This window comes from Enhydra lutris, unplaced genomic scaffold (genome assembly GCF_002288905.1).
Source record: "Enhydra lutris kenyoni isolate GAN:26980312 unplaced genomic scaffold, ASM228890v2 scaffoldscaffold41, whole genome shotgun sequence".
Lineage (NCBI taxonomy): Eukaryota > Metazoa > Chordata > Mammalia > Carnivora > Mustelidae > Enhydra > Enhydra lutris.
In genome coordinates this window covers 7,768,392-7,790,025 of record NW_019154125.1, presented here as the reverse complement: position 1 = coordinate 7,790,025, position 21,634 = coordinate 7,768,392, and the positions used below count along the sequence as shown (strand labels likewise).

Here is a 21,634-nt window from a genome sequence, read left to right as displayed (position 1 = left end):
TTAAATTCCAGGGGGCATATCTCCTATGCTCTAGGGAAGATATCTGCCTATTCTCCATGGCGTCCTCTGAGCCTGGCACAGTGCTCAGCACAAGCCACATGCTCAGGGAAATTTACCAGATGAATACGTGAAAGAGTGAATGGGGGAAACAGAGCTCGGCTGGTGCACTGTGGTTACCTGAAATTGTAACTGTTATTATCATGTCGCATTTTAGGATTGTACCTTTAGATCTTTCAGAACAGGAAAATAATTTATAATACACAAAAAACCCTACAACATTGAAGAAGTATATGTGTGAATATGAGTAGCTATTATTTTCCTTGTCACTATTTAAAATGGAAAAGAAATGGATTTTTACCTAAGTGTCCGTGTACAATGGGGAGGTAGGTGGGTAAATATTCTGTACGTGCCTGAAAGTTTATACTGCAAATATCTACTCGGGCAAAACATCACAGGGCCACTTTTCTAACCTGGAGAGGGTATTGGTAATTTTCCTTCAATTTGTATATACACAATAGATAGTTGTACATAAATAGACATTCAACAGTTCCAGCAAAATTCCTACTGCCAAAGAGGGAAAAAAAAAAAAAAGCCAGAGTAAGCTTTAAAAAAAGTGCTTGGTTTTTTAAATGCAGAAATGGCAATTCGCAGCATTTATATAAATTGCCGTATACTGAGGGTTGCAACTCTGAGAATGAACAGTAGGAAAAGTTGCAGTGAAGAGCAAATCTGAGGACACTTGTTTTGAAAGTAAAGGCTTAGTCAGTGTTATAACATTCTGGCAATCTGCATAACATTAACCACAGAGCTTTGTATTGGGATTGGCCTTTAAGTATTGATTTTCTCCTATGGAAAAATAGAAGTTCTGACTAGACTTCTATGTAAAATGCTCAAAAAGAAACTTACCTTAGATGAAACAAGGAGAACTTATTTTTTTTCCTACCTTGATTAAGTTTTAAAAAATTTTTTTATTAACATATAATGTATTATTAGCCCCAGGCATACATGTCTGTGAATCGCCAGATTTACACACTTCACAGCCCTCACCACGGAGAACTTATTTTTTTAAAAAATCTCCTTCTATTTGGGGCATATTAATCTAAATAATATCAACATGGCTATTTAGCCCAATGGCTGGATGGTTCTAATCATTTGTAACTCTTTTTTTGTTTGTCTGTATTGCTATTGGATCTAATATTTTATATATTTATTATATTTATATATAATTATATAAATTATATATTATAATATATAAATATATTATATTTATATATTTTTATATATTTATATATTTTATATACCTCATTTTTAGGTTAAAATTTCACACACATTCTGTGAATATACCAAAATGGGAGATGGTATTAGCAGAAAATAAAAATATTTTCCAAAGAAGTGAGATAAACCAGAAAGTGAGATCCTTAGTGAGATAGTACAGGAGAGCTGGAAATTCTAAGGTCAAATAATAAATAGTAAGTTTCCCCACCAAGTCTTACTTAGAAGTGGAACATAAAGTTTCATTAGACCAATAATGAAATGAGATTTCTCATGCATTTGTATTTTGTGTTCTTTTTTTTCTGCATCAATATATTCAGTGTATATTTTACCTGACAGAAAACTTATTTATCGAATTACTTTAAGGTTGTAGGAAGGGGAATGAATATTTGTGGATGAAAGAGGAAACAGCTTTTGTGGGTGAATGGAATGAAGTCCAGAGCCCAGAGCCACTCAGCCAGGAATAGTCCAATTCGGATTTGATAGGACATCCTGTCAAGTACTTATAGATTCAGCTCTGTCTCTCTGAGGTCACCTCCCTGAGCAATCTATAAAGGGAACTATATCTTTAATAATCTGAGACCAAAGAGAGTCAACTCTTGAGCATTTATCACAGAAAGAACTAGTGTTTAAGATATTCTAAAGCATAAGATATTTTTAAGTGGTGTTTTCACTTCAAATGAAATGCCATGATTTTGGGGGGGGGGGGGGGGGGAATGGGAGCAGGCTTACATCCTAAAGCCACCGTAATGAGGCTTGAATTTCAGTCCGTTGGCTTCTCCTCAGCTAATGGCCAATGGGATGGGGCAGGGGGCAGGGGGCAATTTAAGGGGGGGTGTGGAGAAATAGAAGGCTGGCTCAGGATTAAGAATGTGCTGTACTAACCCACAAAACCAATCATCCACAGGTGGACGATATTTCACAAAAGGCCCCAAAGGATGCCACTCTGGACTTCAGGTATGAACCAATATTTCCACAGCGTATAGCTTTGTTTAGGATTTACTTTTTTCTTTTTCAACAAAGAAGATAGTGCGGAAATGCTAAAGTGATCTTTTATGCTTTTATTTTTTTTTTATTTTTTTTTTTCTTCTTTTATGCTTTTAAATGACCATCATAGGCTCCGATAAGATGCCCTCACTTCATCCTGGTACCGCACAGTTGCACGTTACCTTGGATACAAGGCTGGCTCTGTATGCTGCTAGTTGCTTCAGGTACTCCTTCTTTGCAGCTTCGGTTTTCTTTTTATAGACCTATAACAACAACAAAGAATCTTAGATTAGAAAGTGCATCTGCTTTTGTTTCCAGAGAAGTACAATGCACAGTGATAATTGTCCATGTGCATGCACACTCACACACACACACACAAGCAATTATATCATATAATAATATATATCTCCCCAAAGATTATGTTTTCTTATGGAAACAGATTTCTAAGAGGTACGGCAATAGACTAGATAAGAAGAAGGTGAACAATAGTAAAATTTTCCATTTACATTAAGCATATGAAAGGATTTATCTGGGTTACTTTGAGAGTGGAGGTAGTTGGCTTAGAAAGATACTATTGAGGAAGGTTTCCAGGGAAACCACAAGCGGGTAAAGAAGCCATTCATATTTATATAATGGGCAGATAATCCTACAGTGCATTAAAATCTTGGTACATATGGTCCATGCTAAATATAAAAACAAGGACAGAATTCAAAGATGACCAATTACGTGTGAAAAGTAAATCAAAGGGAACAGTTACAAAGTTTGCAGGTTCATCACTATTTTAACCTTTCGAGCCTTGAAGTTCCATTTTCAAAAGGCTCAGGAATCGGCTATGGCGGTCAAAGACTCATTTGGGGAGTGGAAGGAGGATGCTGAGTGGCTGAGGACGGCATGCGTGCCATGCTGGGTAGCCTGCTCTGGTCATGCCCTTTCCAACGAAGACACTGAATGACATGGATCTGTGGACACCTCATTGTGAAGAGGTACAGATGTTCTGAAATGAATTTCATTTTACAGAAGCTTTTCATCTTTCAGAGGGAATCATCTTGAAAATAAAAGTAAAATCATCCTAAATGGAGCAAAAGTACTGAAAAATGACTTGCTGGTATGCTAAAGGTCACATCGCTAAGTTAAACAGAAAAGAGTCATTAGAGTCGAAAATGAAAGATTAGCAAAGTGAACACACATGGTTGTCGGCTGCCATTACGCTGATTCTTTCAAGGCTTTCGAGTCTGTTTTTGGCAATCTTTTGAAATCAGTCCTAAAGAGTAAAATATTTTTCACCATTTACTGTGTAAATGGAAATGTATTTTCATCAATAGACCTATTTTAAATTCCCCACATCTTGAATTTTATAGCAGGGAATGAGGCTTGGCTAATATTTTGTAACGCTGAGCTCCAAAACAGACACAGATCAGTATTGAAAACTGGCTTTAGAATTAGTCAGAGTCGTTAAATATAAATGATGTCTAAAGACCAAGTATCTGCCCAAGTTGGCAGCAGAGGTCAGTTTATGGTTTCTAATGCCAAAGGTGGTTTGCTGAGCCTGGTCTCCGACTGCGAAATTCAAGATGCGAGAAATGTTATTTACTCATGAATATATTAATTAAAGCAGAACACTCACTTAAGGTAAACAAATGACTAACCTTGTCAACAAAATTATAGAAGACGCTATGAAATGAATGTGCTAATTGTTTTCCTGTTGGGAGGTCCTCAGCCTAGACTTCTATGTTTTGGTAAAATAAAAGGCAATCACCGTAAGACAATTAGGAATTCATGCAAGATGATCATATAGCCATTGTGTTATCTTTACTAAATAAAAAGCCAAAGAAACTTAAAAGAAATCTGTTAGTAAAAAGCCAGTAAATTCTTTGGTTCGAGTACAAGAGCATTTTGAACTCACTGAGCTAATCATTGGAAGTCAAATTCAGATTCATTTTTCGGAAAACAAATGAATGCCAGGCTACAACAAATGCCTTTGAATAGTATGGTCTGTGTATAGGGTATATGCTTTGGTTCAGCCACAGTTGGAAACACAGAGCTCTCCTCCTTTTTATTATCTTTTTTTCCTTGAGAAACAGATTGTAGTTTACAGTTTTCCTTCAACCTCTTCTCCAAGACATGATTTGGAATTAATGATCTTAAGCTGACAATGTTTATATTTACTTTTAATACCTTAAAAACTGTCTTTGAGAGGGTCTTCTCCCCACACACACAGAGATGCTACTCAGGATGGCAGTAAATATTTGGTAAATATATCTTCAATGGTAATACGTATTTGTATACTCGGTTCTAACATGTTTTTATTAATATGCTACTCCTTTAACACTCAAAGGCAAATATAACAGTCTTTGGTCTATAGCATTGACTAAAGCATCATTTTCTAGGTAGCCGTGGATAAGATGGTGTTGTCAGATGGTCTGATTAGAGCATCTGCCATCTTTCTTGCATTTGGTTTCTACTGGAACAGCAATAGTGTTACTACAGAGCTGTGCCTTTGCTGGGCTCCCAGAGTTAACATCAGGCAAAGTGTTAACTTTCCTGAAATTTGTTGATTAACAACCACTGGAGAAAGGTGGCTAACTCAATATGTTTCAGGCTGGATATGTGCCCCCTGGTTTCACTCTGGGATCGATGTTGTTACAAGATACCTGACTAGCATTCAGAGTGCCCTGTTTTCTAGAAATGGCTCCCTATTGCCTATTGATGATTGGCTATGGGGGATCATCACAAAAGTGCCTACATACCACTTTAGAAAAGAGTAAACTCATCATGTCATATTACGTGGATTGATGGGTTCGCTCTTTCCTGCATAGCTGTAGATGTTCAGAAGGAGGAGTCGAAGGGTGGTCATTTCAGGAGGTATATTTCTGTAATTGCGGTTAACGGGGAGTAGCCCAGAGTGAAATTAAAATCTGAGGTGGTTTCCCTGATGGTAATTTAGAACCTTCACCTTTGAGAACTACCTAATGGCTCCAGTATTATACACCCTGGTATGTCTTTCTCATGCTACCGTCTAAAATTGTACGTGGATGCTTTCTGAATTCCACAGTTGATGGCTATGTCCGAAGAGAGCACTCAAATGTATGAGAGAGTGATAAAACCATGCAAGAATTCCACACAGAGGTGAAGGGCGAAACCCTGACTTCAGAACAGTTATTTAAAATTCATCAGCAAAGAGTTCCTCAAAAATGTTTCAAAGCCTCTATTCATGGATGGACAAAGTCTCTTACTTGCAGAAACCGAAGACGATGTGAACGGTGTTTGGCTAGGAACAATCTTGCAATGATCAAACCTTCTAACCGGGAAGGATGGGTCTGATTTATGTCAAAGTTAAGTTTGGGAAAGAAACGGTCTCTCTCTCTCTCAGGGAAAGACAAATATTTTAAAGATATGTGGTTCATACAGTAAATATTAGTATTCGGCTGAACTACAAAATGGCTTCCAAATGGTCTACAGCTGTTTGAAATAAAGTGCAAAGTTGGCCAGATGAGGATTTAAAAATCATAATACATCATTTATCATTTTCCCCAGCTCATCCAAACACTTTTGAATTCATCCTGTCTTAACTTAGTTATATGCTGTGGTTTGTTATTCTAAGAAAGCTACCATATCCTATCTAAGGACTGCATCTTACTGGTTAAACTAAAACATATATAATGACTAATCTAAAACATACCTAGATAGACATCAAATAGCAGTTCTAGAGAATCCAAAGCCTGTTCATATAATCTAGTGATTCACTGAATCATTTTGGAAATGCACTAAATACCAGCACGGACACATGTTTTCGTAGGCTGTTAATCCCTAATTAAAATCAGCAGTTCAATATCAACGAATGTGATAAACTCAAATAGAAAAAAAAAGTCTAATATAATCTGTTGATTTCCTTTTCTACCCCAAACAAACAATCCATCTGACTTGTACAAAAAAGGAAAATCTTATAAATGCCATTTAATTCCTTCTTCCTTCTTTTCTGCTCTGGCCCTTAGTTAATCTCTATAGTCGTAGTTTATTTCCATCAAGCCATTGCAGTAATAATAAGAAAAAAAAATGTATAATTCTTCCAACTCTGTATTCTATTCAAACACTATAAAAAAAACGTAAAAGGCATTTTCCCTTTTGGTTGACTTTCAAATGTAGGGTTTTTTTTTTTTGGTCCCCACTACAAGCTCATATTTATAGAAAATACTTAGAAGTAGTTATGTATAAGAAATAATAATTTAATCACAATTCCCTGCTGTATCCTTTAGAAATTAACGTTTGCAGCTTCTTTCAATTCTGTTATTATTTAGGACAGCTAGAGCAAGTGCATCTGTATTTTATATAGAACTTAGTACTTAAATGTGATTAAATTTCCATCATGTGTAACTTGCTCAGCGTTTTCTTAGGCATTCCGGAACTCAAAGACATTTATAAAGTGGTATTCAGAGGACTGAAAATATTATACGATGGGACAAAAATCTTACTATTTATTCTTTTGCTGACCATCTGATCCCCCTAAATGATCGACACTATAACGGAATGACCTGCTTATGGAAGGGTAGGCAAGCTCTTTGTCTGAAAACACGGCTACAAAATACGTGTTGAGGTCATACAACCACACTTAACAATATATTGAGTGCCAACTGTATGCCTGCTGTGATGTGAGGAACTGAAGTTATAGAATCAAAAAAGGCATTAAAAACATGCCTCTGTTGCATGCATTTTTTTGTGTTTGTCTATGTCTATTATAGTCTTTAATTCTTTCAACAAGAAGGTTGCAGTGGTATCAGTACTCTCATTTTACAGATAAGAAAACACAGACTGGCATGGGGATACTTATTTTACCCAATATCCTGCAAAGAACATAACCTAACCATGCGGTGAACCAAATTGACCTGGTATCCTAGATCCACCCACTCGACTCGATGGCTCCTCCTAGCGGCTGGAGAAACGCCCCTTGATGAGTCTCTCTGACACCCCCCAGCACTGTCCACGGATCAAGTCCCAGCAAACAGAGCAGTGCTTGGTATGTACGTAGTACATGCCCAGGAAGTACGTGCGATAGAGTGTGGAGTCTCCAGGGCTAGATTTCTCCTTCTGTGGGTATTAGGATGAGCGCGCAGGATAAAATTCTGAATTGCGTTTTCTACATAAAAGGCACACCAATGGAAATAAAGCATTCGATATACAGATATACAACCCACCCTCTTCAACTATTTCCACCAGTAATACATAAAGGACAACCGATTTGAAGGAGTATCTTCAAATTCTCTCTCCATCAGTGTCATGGAAACTTCCAAGGAAATGTCTACTTCCACTGTATACCAGCCTAGGCTATTTCTGCACGTGTCCCATCTGGGTTTACACCTTCAGGTAGTAATCCCATCGTGCCCACAACTATGGACACATCTGTACTTGAATTTTAGAACTAAAAGAGGATCACCCTTTCCTCTAAGAACATTATTAAAATTAATTGCTCAGTTGCACATCTTTAGGAATTCAACTTGTCTTATATCCTACAGTTTAAACATGAACAATTGTTTCACATTTTTTACTCCCGGTTGGGGTGGAAAAAAAAAAGGAATCGCGTACTGTTTATAAGGAAACTGCTAAGATAAACACATGTGTGAATGTTACAGTGCAGCAGGGTTTCAGTTAACCTTGAGTATTGTTGACGTCAAATCCAAATTTGCTCGGAAGATAAGGGGGGAAAAACCGCGGCAGCACCTCTCCGGTGGGTGTTTGAGCACCAATGAGGAGTAAATGATTTGATTCTGTGGGCTCAGAGGATTTGTCAGCTGCCTCATAAGTATAATTCTGGCTCTTCATATCCCTGCTGCTTCTAATTTAGCAGGACAGGCTCATAATTGAAGCAAATTAACTATTTACACTTGCCACTTCTACCAAGGGAAGAGGACACAGCAGCAGGAAAGAATGAGTAGGAAATTACATTCTTGCCACTTGTGTCAGATCTGCCCTTATATAAACACATTAACAGTAATTTCATGAGGCGTCAAACATAGGAATAAATACTGAGGGATAAAATAATGAGGTGTTGCTATTGAGCTGAACTGCTATGGCTAATATCCTTGGATATGAATTATGCATCCTGAAAGAAGGCATATGTTACAGTATTCAAACAGTTACCCTGCAAGTGAGATCTGCTCATTAGGCTCGATCTGGAGGTAAATCTACTCTCCTCTTCCATGCAGGACAGGACCAACATTTACAAAAATATACTTCCCGGGCACCATGGGCTGCGGTTTCTCCTGAATATACTCAAACCCCAAACAGGCCTTCTACTCCATTTTTAGCATAACAGCATGTTTATTTAGCTCTTTGGCTGAAGCTTTAAAGCCATTTAATGTAATGTAAACAAGAACATTTTGTTTGTAATTTGCTAAATGTATTACAGCCCGACTGTGTCTCCAATTAGGAACTTAAGGTTCATTTAGTAATTTACATCTGGTTCTGATTTAAGGTGACTTTCCTTTTCCACTTAAGAGCTGCCTTTCCATGGCTAAAAAGGACCCAAGAACCCTTTTCTAGTTCCTTGGACCAATCCCTTCGGCTTCAAAGCTGGACGGACTCTTTAATTTAGTACGGCTGGATTTGTTCTCTATTGTCACTGTGGACCCAGATCTTATACTTTGGTGACCAGAATCAGAGAATTCAGAAATAACGGGATAGACAAGAAATTTAGCTGAAACCTCATAAAAAAAGATGCTGAGGGTTGCTGAAACTCCAAGGAACATGATATGAACGGCGTGATATTGTTAAGTTATTATTTTCCACTCTCTGTAGGTTCCAGTCAGTGAAAGATAAGGAGCAAAGACCAACATCACAGCAATACTTATGTTTCATTTCCTTTTCTCCATCTGGTGCCTTCTGAATGACTTAGTATGCTTCTGCAATGGGCTCTCCATTGTCTTACGATTCATTAGCATTTAAAACCTCTGGTTGGAAATCCCAAACACAATCCTCCTTCCCTTCCCCTTCGAGATTCAGCACCATCTTCCAAAGTATTAAAATGGGGGTGGGGGGGATCTCTGATAGGTGAAGTTCGTTCAGCGGCTTTGATAAGGGATGGCTCCTAAAGGAGGTTTTGTGTTCCTGGAGGATTTTTACCACTTCTTCCAGCCTCCTTCTGATCTTTCTTCTTTGAGAGATTCTTCACAGAAACCCAAGTACGTACAGTTGCTCCCTCACCATGGATTCTGAAAATAAAGCTCTGCCCTTCTGCAGTGGCTTCTCATTCCCGCCTATCCTCCACAATGAGGAAGCATGTGATATAAACATACAGCAGCTCTATTAGTCATGTGCCCTCTGGTTGTCAAGAAAACATTCAATTGTAATCTCACTAATGGCTGTTTTTCCTTAAATATTGTAATTTTCGGAGCCCCTAATAAATCATCAATAATTTCGTCCATTTTCCCTGGTTTGTGTTTATGTTTGTAGCTGTTCATAATTGGGGGTTATTATGACAACAGGATTTTTTGAACAATCGTGGCACGTGAAATCCTAGCTTCTGCCTGAGCCAGCTGCCTACACAATGCCCATGACATCATGTGGGGCTCTTGTAACATGCCTAAATTTTGGAGTTTAATGGTCTGCCTCTAATCTGCTCCAGCAACATTCGGTTAAAAATACATAGCAGGAGGTGTATTCCCAAATTTGAATATTAAAGGAGGGTAAAATACAATTAATTTAAGTTCCAAATAGAGATACTGTATTATGTTGGCACAATGAGTCAACATAAAGGGAAAGAACGGGTGGTAATACACCATCATAACACTTTGGGATATTTTGCTAAAATTCTCTTGATGCCCAAATGTGCATTCTAGACGGGCATGTTCGCTTTGCTGGTGATTCTTGCAGACTGTGGGAGAAACACTGCCACGGAGCAGCAGAGCTGTGGCCCATCGGATGGGGTAAGCTCCCTTTTGTAAGCACAGTATCTGATTTCACTCATTTGATCCTCTCTCTGCTTGTCCCCGGGACGGGCTTGCATCCTCTGCCTGTAACGGACCATACTTGTTTGCGTACTCTTCGGCCTCACTGCCTTTAGAAAGCAAGATCATCTTGTAAGAGGGAACGATGAGCTCGGCTGAACCCCTGCTACATCAAAGGAGCATAAAATGGGGACAAGCCACTTTAGAGCAGCTCACCTTGCTCCCGTAACCTCGCTTTGGTAATGGTGTTTCATTTCTTAAAATATCATTTTTTTAGTAAGAGGAAAAGATGGTTATGTTTATTAAGTATTTCCCCCAAACGATCTTGGCATAACTTTTTAACACCTGGATTCTGATCACAAAACTGCTTTGTAATATCCAGTGAGCTCTACAGGCCAACTGTTACAGAATTTCATCCTTCGTTTATAAAACAAATTCTTCCCCCAAACTCTGACTATTTCCGTTAAAGGAGAACCTAAAGGTAGACTCATTACGAGTTACTAAATTGGAAATAAAATGCACAAGAGAAAGAGAAAAACGTTTGTCTTCAGGCCTATACAATTAGAAATCCTTAAATGTTACATCGTAACTATGATCCTCTCTGCATTAGAAAGGGTCGGGCCCACTTTGAAAGGCAGAATAGAAAATGGGAGTGATTTCCCTTTCTAGCATGACAGTTGAGAATAGTGAATCTCATATTCTTTGGGTCTGTAAATACGTTATATGGTCACACTAAAAGAATGCAGAATATTATCTTAATGTTTGCTCTCTTGTTGTAATAAAAATAAACGGCCTTATTATAATAGAATTAGTAGGAACAACCTGCCGCTTTATATTTGCTGCCTTGAGGAACTACCCGATTTTCATCATATGAATATTATTCTTTTCCACTGGAGACATGGGTGTAGACACCGACTTTTAACGACAATAACGTGAAGGACCGATCCCGGGCTAAGGAAGGCTTTTGTACACCTCCCCCTTTTAAACCACTGGTCTTAAAACCACACGAGTTCTTCTAGTGAATGTGGGAAATAATTAGGAAAAGGTATCTGGGGTCAGGGAGATAGAGAAGAGGAGTCAGATGAATGATAGCACAGGCTACTGATGTTTTGTGGAAGAAAACTGTCGGAAAAGTAGAAGCTAAAAGAGCACATTTGAGCCTTGGAACAACACGCCCAGCTTAGCTGCTGAGTCTTGGGTAGAGGGGAGGGCTGAGTCCTCAGAGGGGAATCACGTATGTCCTCCGATGAATGGGATTTGTTGCGCATAACCCCTAGGGAGAGAAATCACTTTCTGAACGTCTCCTCTGGGAAATTTCATCTCACCAAGCAAAAGAGTTTATAGTATTGAAGCCAGGTGCGTAACTGGGATGATCAAAGTAGAGAGAGGGGTATGGATGTGTCATGGGGTGTGGCGTCAGGGGTGGAACTGAGAGGCATTATGGTTATGAAATCTGGAGCAGGGATAGGGCTGGGATTCCTGGTCCATATGCAGTTAGTTTCTCATTCAACAATGCTCTGCTGAGTGGAAAAGTGAAGGCACTATAGAATCCCACCGTGAATGTCCAGCTTCAACTGGGAACCACATCTTACTTTTGGGAGTGTGACAGCAAATTGATCTGTGGTAGGATAGAAATCAGCTCTAAAATCCCCAAACAACTGTATTAGGTTTTCAATAGAATCACAAAACACAATGTCAACTACCCTGTTACTAGGGAGATGGATGTTTTCATTGAGTGCACAGAGAATGTTTCAGTGATGTATTTTCTGTCCTGGAGGATGACTCTTGCAACATGGGGCTCCACATGGTAGCCCTGTGCCTTCCTAAGAAACCATCTCTGGGCTGGTACTCTTGAAAGGGACGTAAGAAAATGTGTAGAGATTTCAGACTGTCAAAGATAGCTTTGGCTTACAGAGAAGCAGCCTTGGGGAGAACTGGGGTGGGGGGTTGAGTTCTATGTTCCTTTGCAACTGGTTCTACCATTTCCACCATAACTGGTCTTGCAGCGTTCTAAGTTCCAGTCATAGTAATTCTGTGTAGCAGCCCAAGTAATCTTAGACAAACCATTCGACAGAGTGAGGGAGTCTGTTTTTGTTCTCTGCTAGATCTCCACACTATTGTAGTGTCTACAACAGTGCCTGGGATACATAGAAAATGCTCAACAAACACTTGTTGAATGACTACATGAATAAAGTTGACTATCTGGCTCTATTTCATAATCTACAAAATTTAGATGAAAGTATCCATGAGTATTCAGTAGACCAAATGAGAGAAATTATGGGAAAGTGTTCTCTTTTTTTTTTTTTTTTTTTTGACATACAGAGATCACAAGTAGGCAGAGAGGCAGGCAGAGAGAGAGAGGAGGAAGCAGGCTCTGCTGAACAGACAGCCCGATGCAGGGCTCGATCCCAGGACCCTGGGATCATGACCTGAGCCAAAGGCAGAGGCTGAGCCACCCAGGCGCCCCTGGGAAAGTGTTCTTGAAAGAGGAAGAAACTGTATACATTTAGATGTTGATTGATATTCACAATATATAGGTACTTCTAGATATATATAGCTTTGAGATTTTGTGTTTCTTACCTACTTCCCTGGATCTGATAAAGAAAGGTAGAGGTCTCTATCAAGAATCAGCCATGAGACTAATAGGTCATTACTACCATTTGGTATCCTGCAGTAATTACAGCTGTGTCTAGATAATCGTTTCAATGACTGTAACATAATGATGATACTTGTCTTTTTTTTTTTTGGACAAAAAAATTCCAGATGGTGACAATGGCAATGTAGTCCTGGGTTTAGAAATATGGGATCAATATTGCATCTTTGTTGAGGGCTACCTCTATGTACTGAACTCTTGGCTCTCTCTCCATGATTCCCATCCACTTCAAGACCTTCTGGGCTCTTTCTGCCATGGTTGAGATGCAGGATGTTCCATGTGGCTCCCCTAAGCATGGTCCTCAAATATCATGGCAATCCACACCAGAAGGAAATAACCAGGCATCTGGTCCTATTTAACGCAGCCTAGAATTATGGTATATGTGGGTTTGAATAACATACTCTGGTGTTCTTCAGGGAATGGCTAAGGGTAGAAACCCCTTAAATCTGAGGTTCATTTCAGCAAAGAGCAAAGAGGGTTTTGATGACCAAAGGGTAAATAGCAAGTGCTAAAGAGAGGTGTGGACAGTTTTCAAAATACTTTCAGTATTCTTTTTTTTTTTTTTTTTTTTTTTAGTTTTTACGATCACATTGGCAACATTAAGGTATGATGTCATCCTGGCTGGGACATGTCAAAGCCCTTCCAAAAGTAACTACAGTATATAAACGTTGAAACAAAGGAAACCAACAGGCTATTTATGAAGGAGCGATAAAGGAGTATAAAATGATGTGAAAGTCTCCTGAAGTCTGGTTCAGATAGGCACATGCTCAGCCTTAGTTCTGGCATCTGAAAAATTCACCCCAAGTCCTCCAAAGCCATTTTTTAAAGAATGCATGTGCATTCTTAAAGCACGTGGGCTCCCACTCCACTATGCATTCTTTCTTACCTGTTTTTGTTCTTCTCCTAAGCCATCCCACATGGAAGCCACGATTTTAGAGACTTCACCAAAGGTAGCATTTGGATTTTGGCCCTTGATGGCAGCCTGAGTATCGCGAAAGAATAACGCGTAGGCAGACACAGGCTTCTGGGGCTCGTTGGGGTCCTTCTTCTTCTTCTTTTTGGGGGTTTTTGGCTTTTTCCCCATGTCAGAGGCAGGTCGCTTCTCTCCACCGTTGATCTGAAATAAACATCAAATCAGAATTACGGAGGAACTGAGAAAATCTAGCAATGTATCATACTGCTCTCCTTTGAGGCTTACACAGACATACTCGCTCACACTCATCACACGAACCCAGACATTCCCGAGGGGCACTTGGTTTTGTCCGTGCTGTTTTTCAGGCAAAACTAACTTCATATTTCCTGTACTTCTCATATTTATCCTTCTTTCAGCATCATTTACATAACTTTAACATAGTATTATTGGTTCTTTTTATAATATAATTATACCACTAAATATTATCCCTTGTCTGTCAACTTTTCACTTTTCTCACAAGGGCTGCTGAATGACAGCCCTCAGAAGCACAGTTAGATGCATTCTAACTGTGACAACAGCAGATTCCCCCTTTTGTGTGAACAATCTAACTTGTTTTATTCTGGGGAGTTTATCTTCTTCTTCCTAAGTATGATTTTCAAACCATGGTGGGTGACATGTCCAAAAACAAAGTTGAATGGCTTTTGCTGATGCATTTAAGGCCTTCCCAATGCTGTTGGGAAAATCTAGCAGTGCTCATGGCTTTGTGACCGGCATCATCTAGGGAGATCTGTGATGCCCAGTGGAACTTTCTGCCACAAGGGTAAAGTTCTATAATCTGCATTATTCTAAATGGTAGCCACTTGTCACGTGTAACTAACGAGCATTGGAAATGTGGCTAGAATAAATAAGGAGCAAAATTTAAAGTTTTATCTCATTATAACTGCTTGAAATTTAAATAGTTATAAGTGGCTAGCGGCCCCCATGTTGGAAAGCACATCTCTGGAAATGAGGCTCCAGATTCTAGACACTTCTAGAAAAGCTTTGTACTCAGTTTAAAAATTGACTCTATTTTCTCCATTGTCCTCGAGGACAGATATTTGGGTGCTTTTAATGGCTATTTTGATGCAAGTGGGAAAAGACACACTGAATGAAAACATCTGCATTTGAATATTACCTTTGATATTAACGAATTAATATGTGATGTCACTTCACCTGTATAGAATGTGAGATTTGGGCTAGGATTTCTCTCTAGCTCTATAATTCTGTGACTCTACTTGAGTAGCAGATAGTGCTGAGTCTGTGGATCTTCTCTTCATGCTGCTTTCTGCATAAATGCGCATGTGTGTGATTTCCTGACATGAGCACGTGAGGTACTACATCACTACATCTTCACTTTCTGCTGCTGTTGCTTTTTTGCTCTCTGCAAAGATATATACGAACAATACGTATTTCATCGGGCAAACTGCTAGACAAGGTAGTTTGTGTAAAGCAGCTGTCAGCAATGGATTACCAGTGGCTATGCCACCAGAGGATTTAGACTCATGCCCTCCTTTACTATCCTTTACCTCTGTCATCTTGGGCAAATGATATAATTTCTCTGGGCCTCCATTTTCTCTGCAAACCAGTTCAGCGCCATTTTGTGATTACTGAGATGATATATATTTGTTGTTGTTTAAAACTTTAAAATGATATTCCAGTGTTAAATACGACATGGTGGTATGTCCATTCACTGAGTGAATGGAAAGAAATGACCTTAATATTAATTTGTGAAGTCATGTAGTCATGGTTTAAAAAAAAAAAATGCTCCAAGAACCAAGGAGACAGAGGAAAAGCTACATGAATTCTTGGGCTTTGTTTTTAGTGAGAAAGATAATTAAAAGAATATCATTTTGAAATTGTCTATTCAAGGAGATCAAACTCCCTCCATGGGGACAGGATGCTTTGAACCTGGCAAACTAAGGGAGATTAACATTAGAAGATAACTTTCTCAGGATGGATCTGAGGGGTGAGGGAAATCACTGGTCCCCATGTGAATCTGTGAGAAGTCTGGCATGTTGGGACTGAGTTGCTACTGGACAAACTGGTGTTAGCGCTAAACTAAACATGTGGACAAGTATGATCTAGAACTGAGGCTCTCAAATATGGCTGCCCTTTAGAATCACCTGGAAACTTCTAAATAATATCCAGATGCCCAGGCTTTACACTAATTAAGCATAATGCTATGAATAAGAGACCCCGGGCTCAGACACACCCTTAACTCTAGGGTACTTAAATACCGGTACTTAAATACTTGAGAGACAAAGCAAACAAAAAAGTGAATTTTCTCTTTGCTCCTATTGGCTACACTTAGCCATATCTTTCTTTCTTTCCTCTCTTCACAACTAAACTCCTTCAAGTTGCTGTCCATGCTGGCTGTAGGCAGTCTCTGCAACTCGCCTCAGGGTGCCTTCCCCATCACTTAGCTCTAATAAATCCCCAAGGGCCACTTTGCTAACCTCAATGGACTTTTCCATCTTCCCCTCACTTGATTTCTCTCTGTGAATGCTCTTTCTTCCAAGGTCACCCTGACATCACTGTCTCTGGCTCTTACTACTACCTCGCTGGCCTCTCTGTTTCCAGAATCATCTCTTTGCTCATCCTCCTCCAACCAGCCATTCAATTGTAGCCTTCCCGATGTCTTTGCTGTAGACCATCTTCTCTTGTGAGTTTGTACTTAGGTGATCTCATAGGTACACAGGGTTTCCATTATCTTTTGTGGGTGGGTGACTGTCAAATTCATTTTTGCCCTGAACTTTGAATGCATTGAAACAACTGCTATTTGACAATTGTATTTGCAAGTCTTATTAAAGCATCTCAAACTCAGTCAAGTTTGTGTGATTCACTTGTATCTCCTTGATAGCACATATCAGACTTGTAATTAATTATATAATAATTTATCTGTTAGATCTTCTCCTGCCCCAGAGCATAAGCATTTTTAGGGCAGGCAGGTACCCGGGTGATTTTGTTCACTAGCACTTCTCACAGTTCCTGACACATAGTAAGTGCTTAACATTTGTTATAATAGTAATAAAAATTATAATCTAAAATAATAATGTACCTTAAAGAATAAATGAATCAAAGCATAAATGGTTTCTGTAATAGGAAATTAAACCAAACTAATTTCCTTGAAAACTTTAAGACAATAAGCAAATATGTGGTAAGACAGAAAACAGAAGATTTAAAAAATTTTTTGAAAGTATTTGACATGTTAACAGTAATGTCTCTGGGCTATAGACTGAGTCTTTATGATTTTCTTCTTTGCATTTTTATAAGATTCAAGTTTTGTAAATATGACCATTCCTATATTCATAAGAATAAAATATTTATTAAAAAGAAAAATAGAAAAGAATCAACAAAGTCCACAATGAATAATATTAAAAACAGAGGGAATATGACATTAGAGGTCATATTGCATCAAGGATTGGAAATATTTGGAAATAGGGAACAAAGTGTATGAAGATGAATGCTTCTCCATATGGAATACTACCTTGATATTTTATTTAATTTTTTTGATATTTTATTTTATTTATTATTATTATTATTTTTACCTGGAATTATTTTAAATTTCTATTAAGAAATTAGCCAGCTGACATATCCAAACCTCTATGATGGCAGATTACATCTTTTTGGAAAATAATCAACTGTTAATCACAGAAGTAAGTATCCCATGATGCAATGTAAGTGTACTTCTTAAAAGATTTCCCCAAATTTTGTAAATAATTTCCCATCTCCGCCTTCCAGAAATGTCTTTGGATCACTGATCTTCATGCTGCTTTCCTTTTTAAATTGTTATGTTGGACGGGAGGGTGCAAATTTTAGATCTGCTGAATGTGTGATGCTGTGTTGCAATAGAAAGGAGAACTGCCTTCTGGCATCTGATAACACGGCCCTACTCTCTACAGATGACCCAAGGAAGCAGGATGACCTGTGAGACCCAGTAAGAAGTTCTGTCAAGTGTATCAAAACCACAAATTACCATGTTGAAGTAATGTATGACAACCCTGTTGGAAACTCCAAACAATTCTCAGCAACCGATCCATTTTGTTGTCTGGAAGCTTTCCCTCTTCCCTGGCCTATCCTGTAGGGTTAGCCAGATGTAGTCTTGCTCAACTCCCATGTTTTGTTTAGTAGAAGCAAGCAGTTCATGAGTTCTTCCTCCCATTTTCAAGGCTCAGGAGATGCCATTTATGCATTATGAGGTATAACTCGGGGCCTTCACCTATCTACCCGACGGAGTAGCTGAGAGCCCTATGCTGTGAGGGTGGAGAGTCATCCCCCCTCCAACGCCAGTCTACTAGCCAGTCTCATAGCATTTCATCTGCTTTGTCCTCACTGTGCCTCAAAGCAAGAGTGTATCTATACGCCTTCCTTTTTTTTTTTTTTAATTTCTTATTTTTTAAAAAGACTTTATTTATTGGAGAGACAGAACTAGAGAGCGCAAGTGGGAGAGAAAGAAAAGGCTCTGCAGGGAGCCTGACCTGGGGCTTGATCCCAGGACCCTGGGATTAGGACCTGAGCCGAAGTCAGATGCTTAACGGACTCAGCCACCCAGGTGCCCTGATATGCCTTTCTTTTAAATACTCATGCTAACCTCTGTTATCTGCCACTCAAGTAGATACCCAAAATATTCATGTCTTAAGATTCACTGCCTTTCCCTCAGTAATTAAAGGAGGTCACTACAGCTACATTCTCGGATCATGCTATTCGGACCACTTACAGAACTGTCCCTGTGGCGCGGAACTATGATTTAAACTAATGCCCTTTCACCACAGCTCACAGAGAAGAAAGAGCAAAACCAAAAACAATGCATGAAAGATGTCTATTTTTTTAAGAAAATAAAATGTGCTTTGAAAGGAATCATTTATTATATTGCTCAGTGTTCTTTGTATAAAAACTTATTGGGTGTGCACATTGTCTTTGCTTTTAGGCTGCAATAGAGTGGAATGAAAATTCCCTATTGTGGTTTGTCATCTAATGCATCCGAGTCGCTGGGCAGTGGTATGTGAAGTTCAAGGGTGTCGACCACACGAACCTCCTGATGTGTGGGGGGTCTTATTTTTTATTTTCCATTTTTCTTGTGTTTTTGTGGGTACAGAAATGAGCTGTTATTTTATTTTGCTTTATTTTATAGGATTTTATTTATTTATTTGACAGAGAAAGAGCACAAGTAGGCAGAGCGGCAGGTGGAGAAAGAGGGGGAAACAGGCTCCCTGCTAAGCAGGGACCCGGATGCGGGGCTCAATCCCAGGACCCCGGGATCATGACCTGATCGGAAGGCAGACGCTTAACCAACAGAACCACTGAGGCACCCCGAGCTGTTATTTTAGATTTTGTGTAATGAACTGGCGATTTGTAAGGCCTGTAGAGATAGTTTCATTGCACTTTCGAAAAACACGTGATCATTGCTCATATTCAAAGCTTCCTTGGAGAAAAAAATGTTGTTATCATTTGGATGCACTTATGCCAGTAACAGATTGCATTTTGAAAGATACCTGGCTCTTCTGACCACTGGCTATATGGGATGGACAACAGTGATGGATATGATTGTGGTAGAAAAATTAGCTAAATGGATTTGTAATAGGTCCCTGAACCTTAATTTTGAGGATTGCCAAGATCCTGAATTCCTACGTAGATGGATGAAAGCTTATCATTCTACATCCTCACTTTCTAAGAGGCCCTGACTTCTAGAGTCTAGAGCAGCATTGTCTCACAGAATTTTCTGGAAAGATGGAAATATTCTCTGTGTTGTCTGAAAGGGGAGCCATTAGCCACATGTAGCTATAGAGCCACACCTGATAAAGTGCATTTTTTATTTATTCAATTTTAGTTAGTTAAATTTAAATGTACACAGTCACGCATGCCCAGCGACGACTCTATTGGACAGTACATCACTGTGCACTGGGCGTTTTTTAGACTGCAAAATTTCTGAAGTCACCAGGGTTTTAAGCCTGGAGAGTTCAACTGGATCCCAACATCATAGTCTTTAGAATAGAGAAGAAACCATCTAACACCAAAATAGAAACTCCCCATGATGACGAGCACCTTGAAAGTAAGGACCGGGTACCATTCATCTTTTCCTTTCTCCCAGCCTTGGGGTGGGGTCTCGCAGGCAGTAGATCACCAAACATGTCCCCTGCTGTGTCCCACAGCACTGGGCGAGGCGCAGGGTTCCAAGACAAAGGACCTTTGACACACGTATATAAGTTGTATGACAATCCTAACACCTACGAACATGGCTAGGTTGAGGCCCTGCCTGTCATCCTGATCACCTATAGATTTATTTCACATTCAATTAAAACACTAATGAATAAATAAAGACACACACAAATGCATAAATAAATATTACTCTCCCATCAGCTTTACAAAGATGCATCGGCCTTGTGCAACTGACTTGGAGACATCGATTTATTTCTAAAATCCCTAGAGGTAACCTTAGGCTTCTGGTAATCCACTCCTGTCATGTCATATTGCTTAATTATAGTGATGTATTTAACTTATTTATCACAAGAAAACAATAATTTTTCACTTTAAAAAAGCGTGCAGGAATGCTGTTGTTTGGATAATACTTCTTAAGAATACAGAGCACAGGCGTTAAGACTCTCAAGGAAAGAGAATCACTGATATTGAAATGTCCCTGGAGAAGTTAGAAACGTCTATAAGCATATTTAAAATAAACTGCCGTGGTCCCAAAGCCTTTAATGGAACTGGGAGAGCTGTTTAATGCACACGACGCTGCAGTAATCGCTGTAGTTTAAAATAGATTTTAATCAAGCACCATCTGCATAATAGGCTGAACAAACAACACAGAACTCCACTTATAACTCTTATCATATAAAGTAAATATTATAAAAGCTTCGCCATAGAAACAGGGCATATCATAGCACTTTTTGTGATGGTGCTGTTGCTGTAAGTGAAAAATTTTCGCTCTACTTAAATACATTCTCTCTTTCCTTTCTACACGATGCCGTCTAAAATCCCCTTATGAGAATAAATTCAAATAAGCATGGAAAGTAAGTCATCTAGTTACTGTGAAATCAGCAAGGCTGTAATACTTCTTTCATTTTGCAATCAGGTTTATTATTATCATTAATAATAACAGTACATTCAGTGACTCAAAACATCAATTATAAAAAAACGTTTATGAAATGCCTTACTTTTGAAATGATTCACAAGTGTGAATCTGTATCACAGTTTATAAAGCAAATTCATTTTTAAGGATCCTTGATTCTGTCAAACATAGCTGAGTATTGTTCTAGGATGAGTTTGGCCAAGATACTCACTGGCCTTATGTAAGACTAAGATTTTTAGGCTACTGTCCAGAAGAATTACTTTAAAGTGAGGGACAGAGTTGATTGTAATCACATATAACTCTCAGTTGTACTTAACAGTTTTGTTGAATTCACTTGGTCTTTTCCAAATTTGCCTGAGTAGGGCAATATGTTCACTTCTTATTCTTCTGGATCGAGGGGAATGCGCAAGAAGGCTGGCAAAGGGTGCTAATGTTTAACTTCATTTTATTTTATTCATGAATTAATGAAATGTGCTCAATTATCCAGGGCATGAATTATCTAAGAACATATATGCCTTGAAAATACTTTCCCCTAGTATAATTTAATTACTAGATGGATTTTAGGAACAACTATTTAGAATCAGGTACTAAATGGCTGTTTGACTGAATTTTATGATTTTCCCCTAGAACTAGTTCATTAGGCTCAGCCTTAACCAATGGGATACCTTATTTTTGATAAACGAGGAGTGTGTATTTTTCAATGGCTGGGGTCTAAGAAATTCTTTAAAAGTATCGTACGTATTCTATTATATCATGTGAAGTGT

General features: G+C 38.8%; 1 protein-coding gene across 2 annotated transcripts in view; it reads right to left on the bottom strand.

Annotated features, from left to right (window-relative positions):
• LOC111155427 (thymocyte selection associated high mobility group box) overlaps positions 1-21,634 on the bottom strand; it is a 299,729-nt gene that overhangs the window by 20,107 nt on the left and 257,988 nt on the right. For both annotated transcript variants that reach the window (XM_022515581.1, XM_022515582.1), the window contains exons 5-6: positions 13,736-13,966; positions 2,442-2,522 (exon numbers count right to left, since the gene is read on the bottom strand). In XM_022515581.1, coding sequence (XP_022371289.1) covers positions 2,442-2,522; positions 13,736-13,966 — 312 coding nt within the window. The remainder of the gene's footprint in view (positions 1-2,441; positions 2,523-13,735; positions 13,967-21,634) is intronic.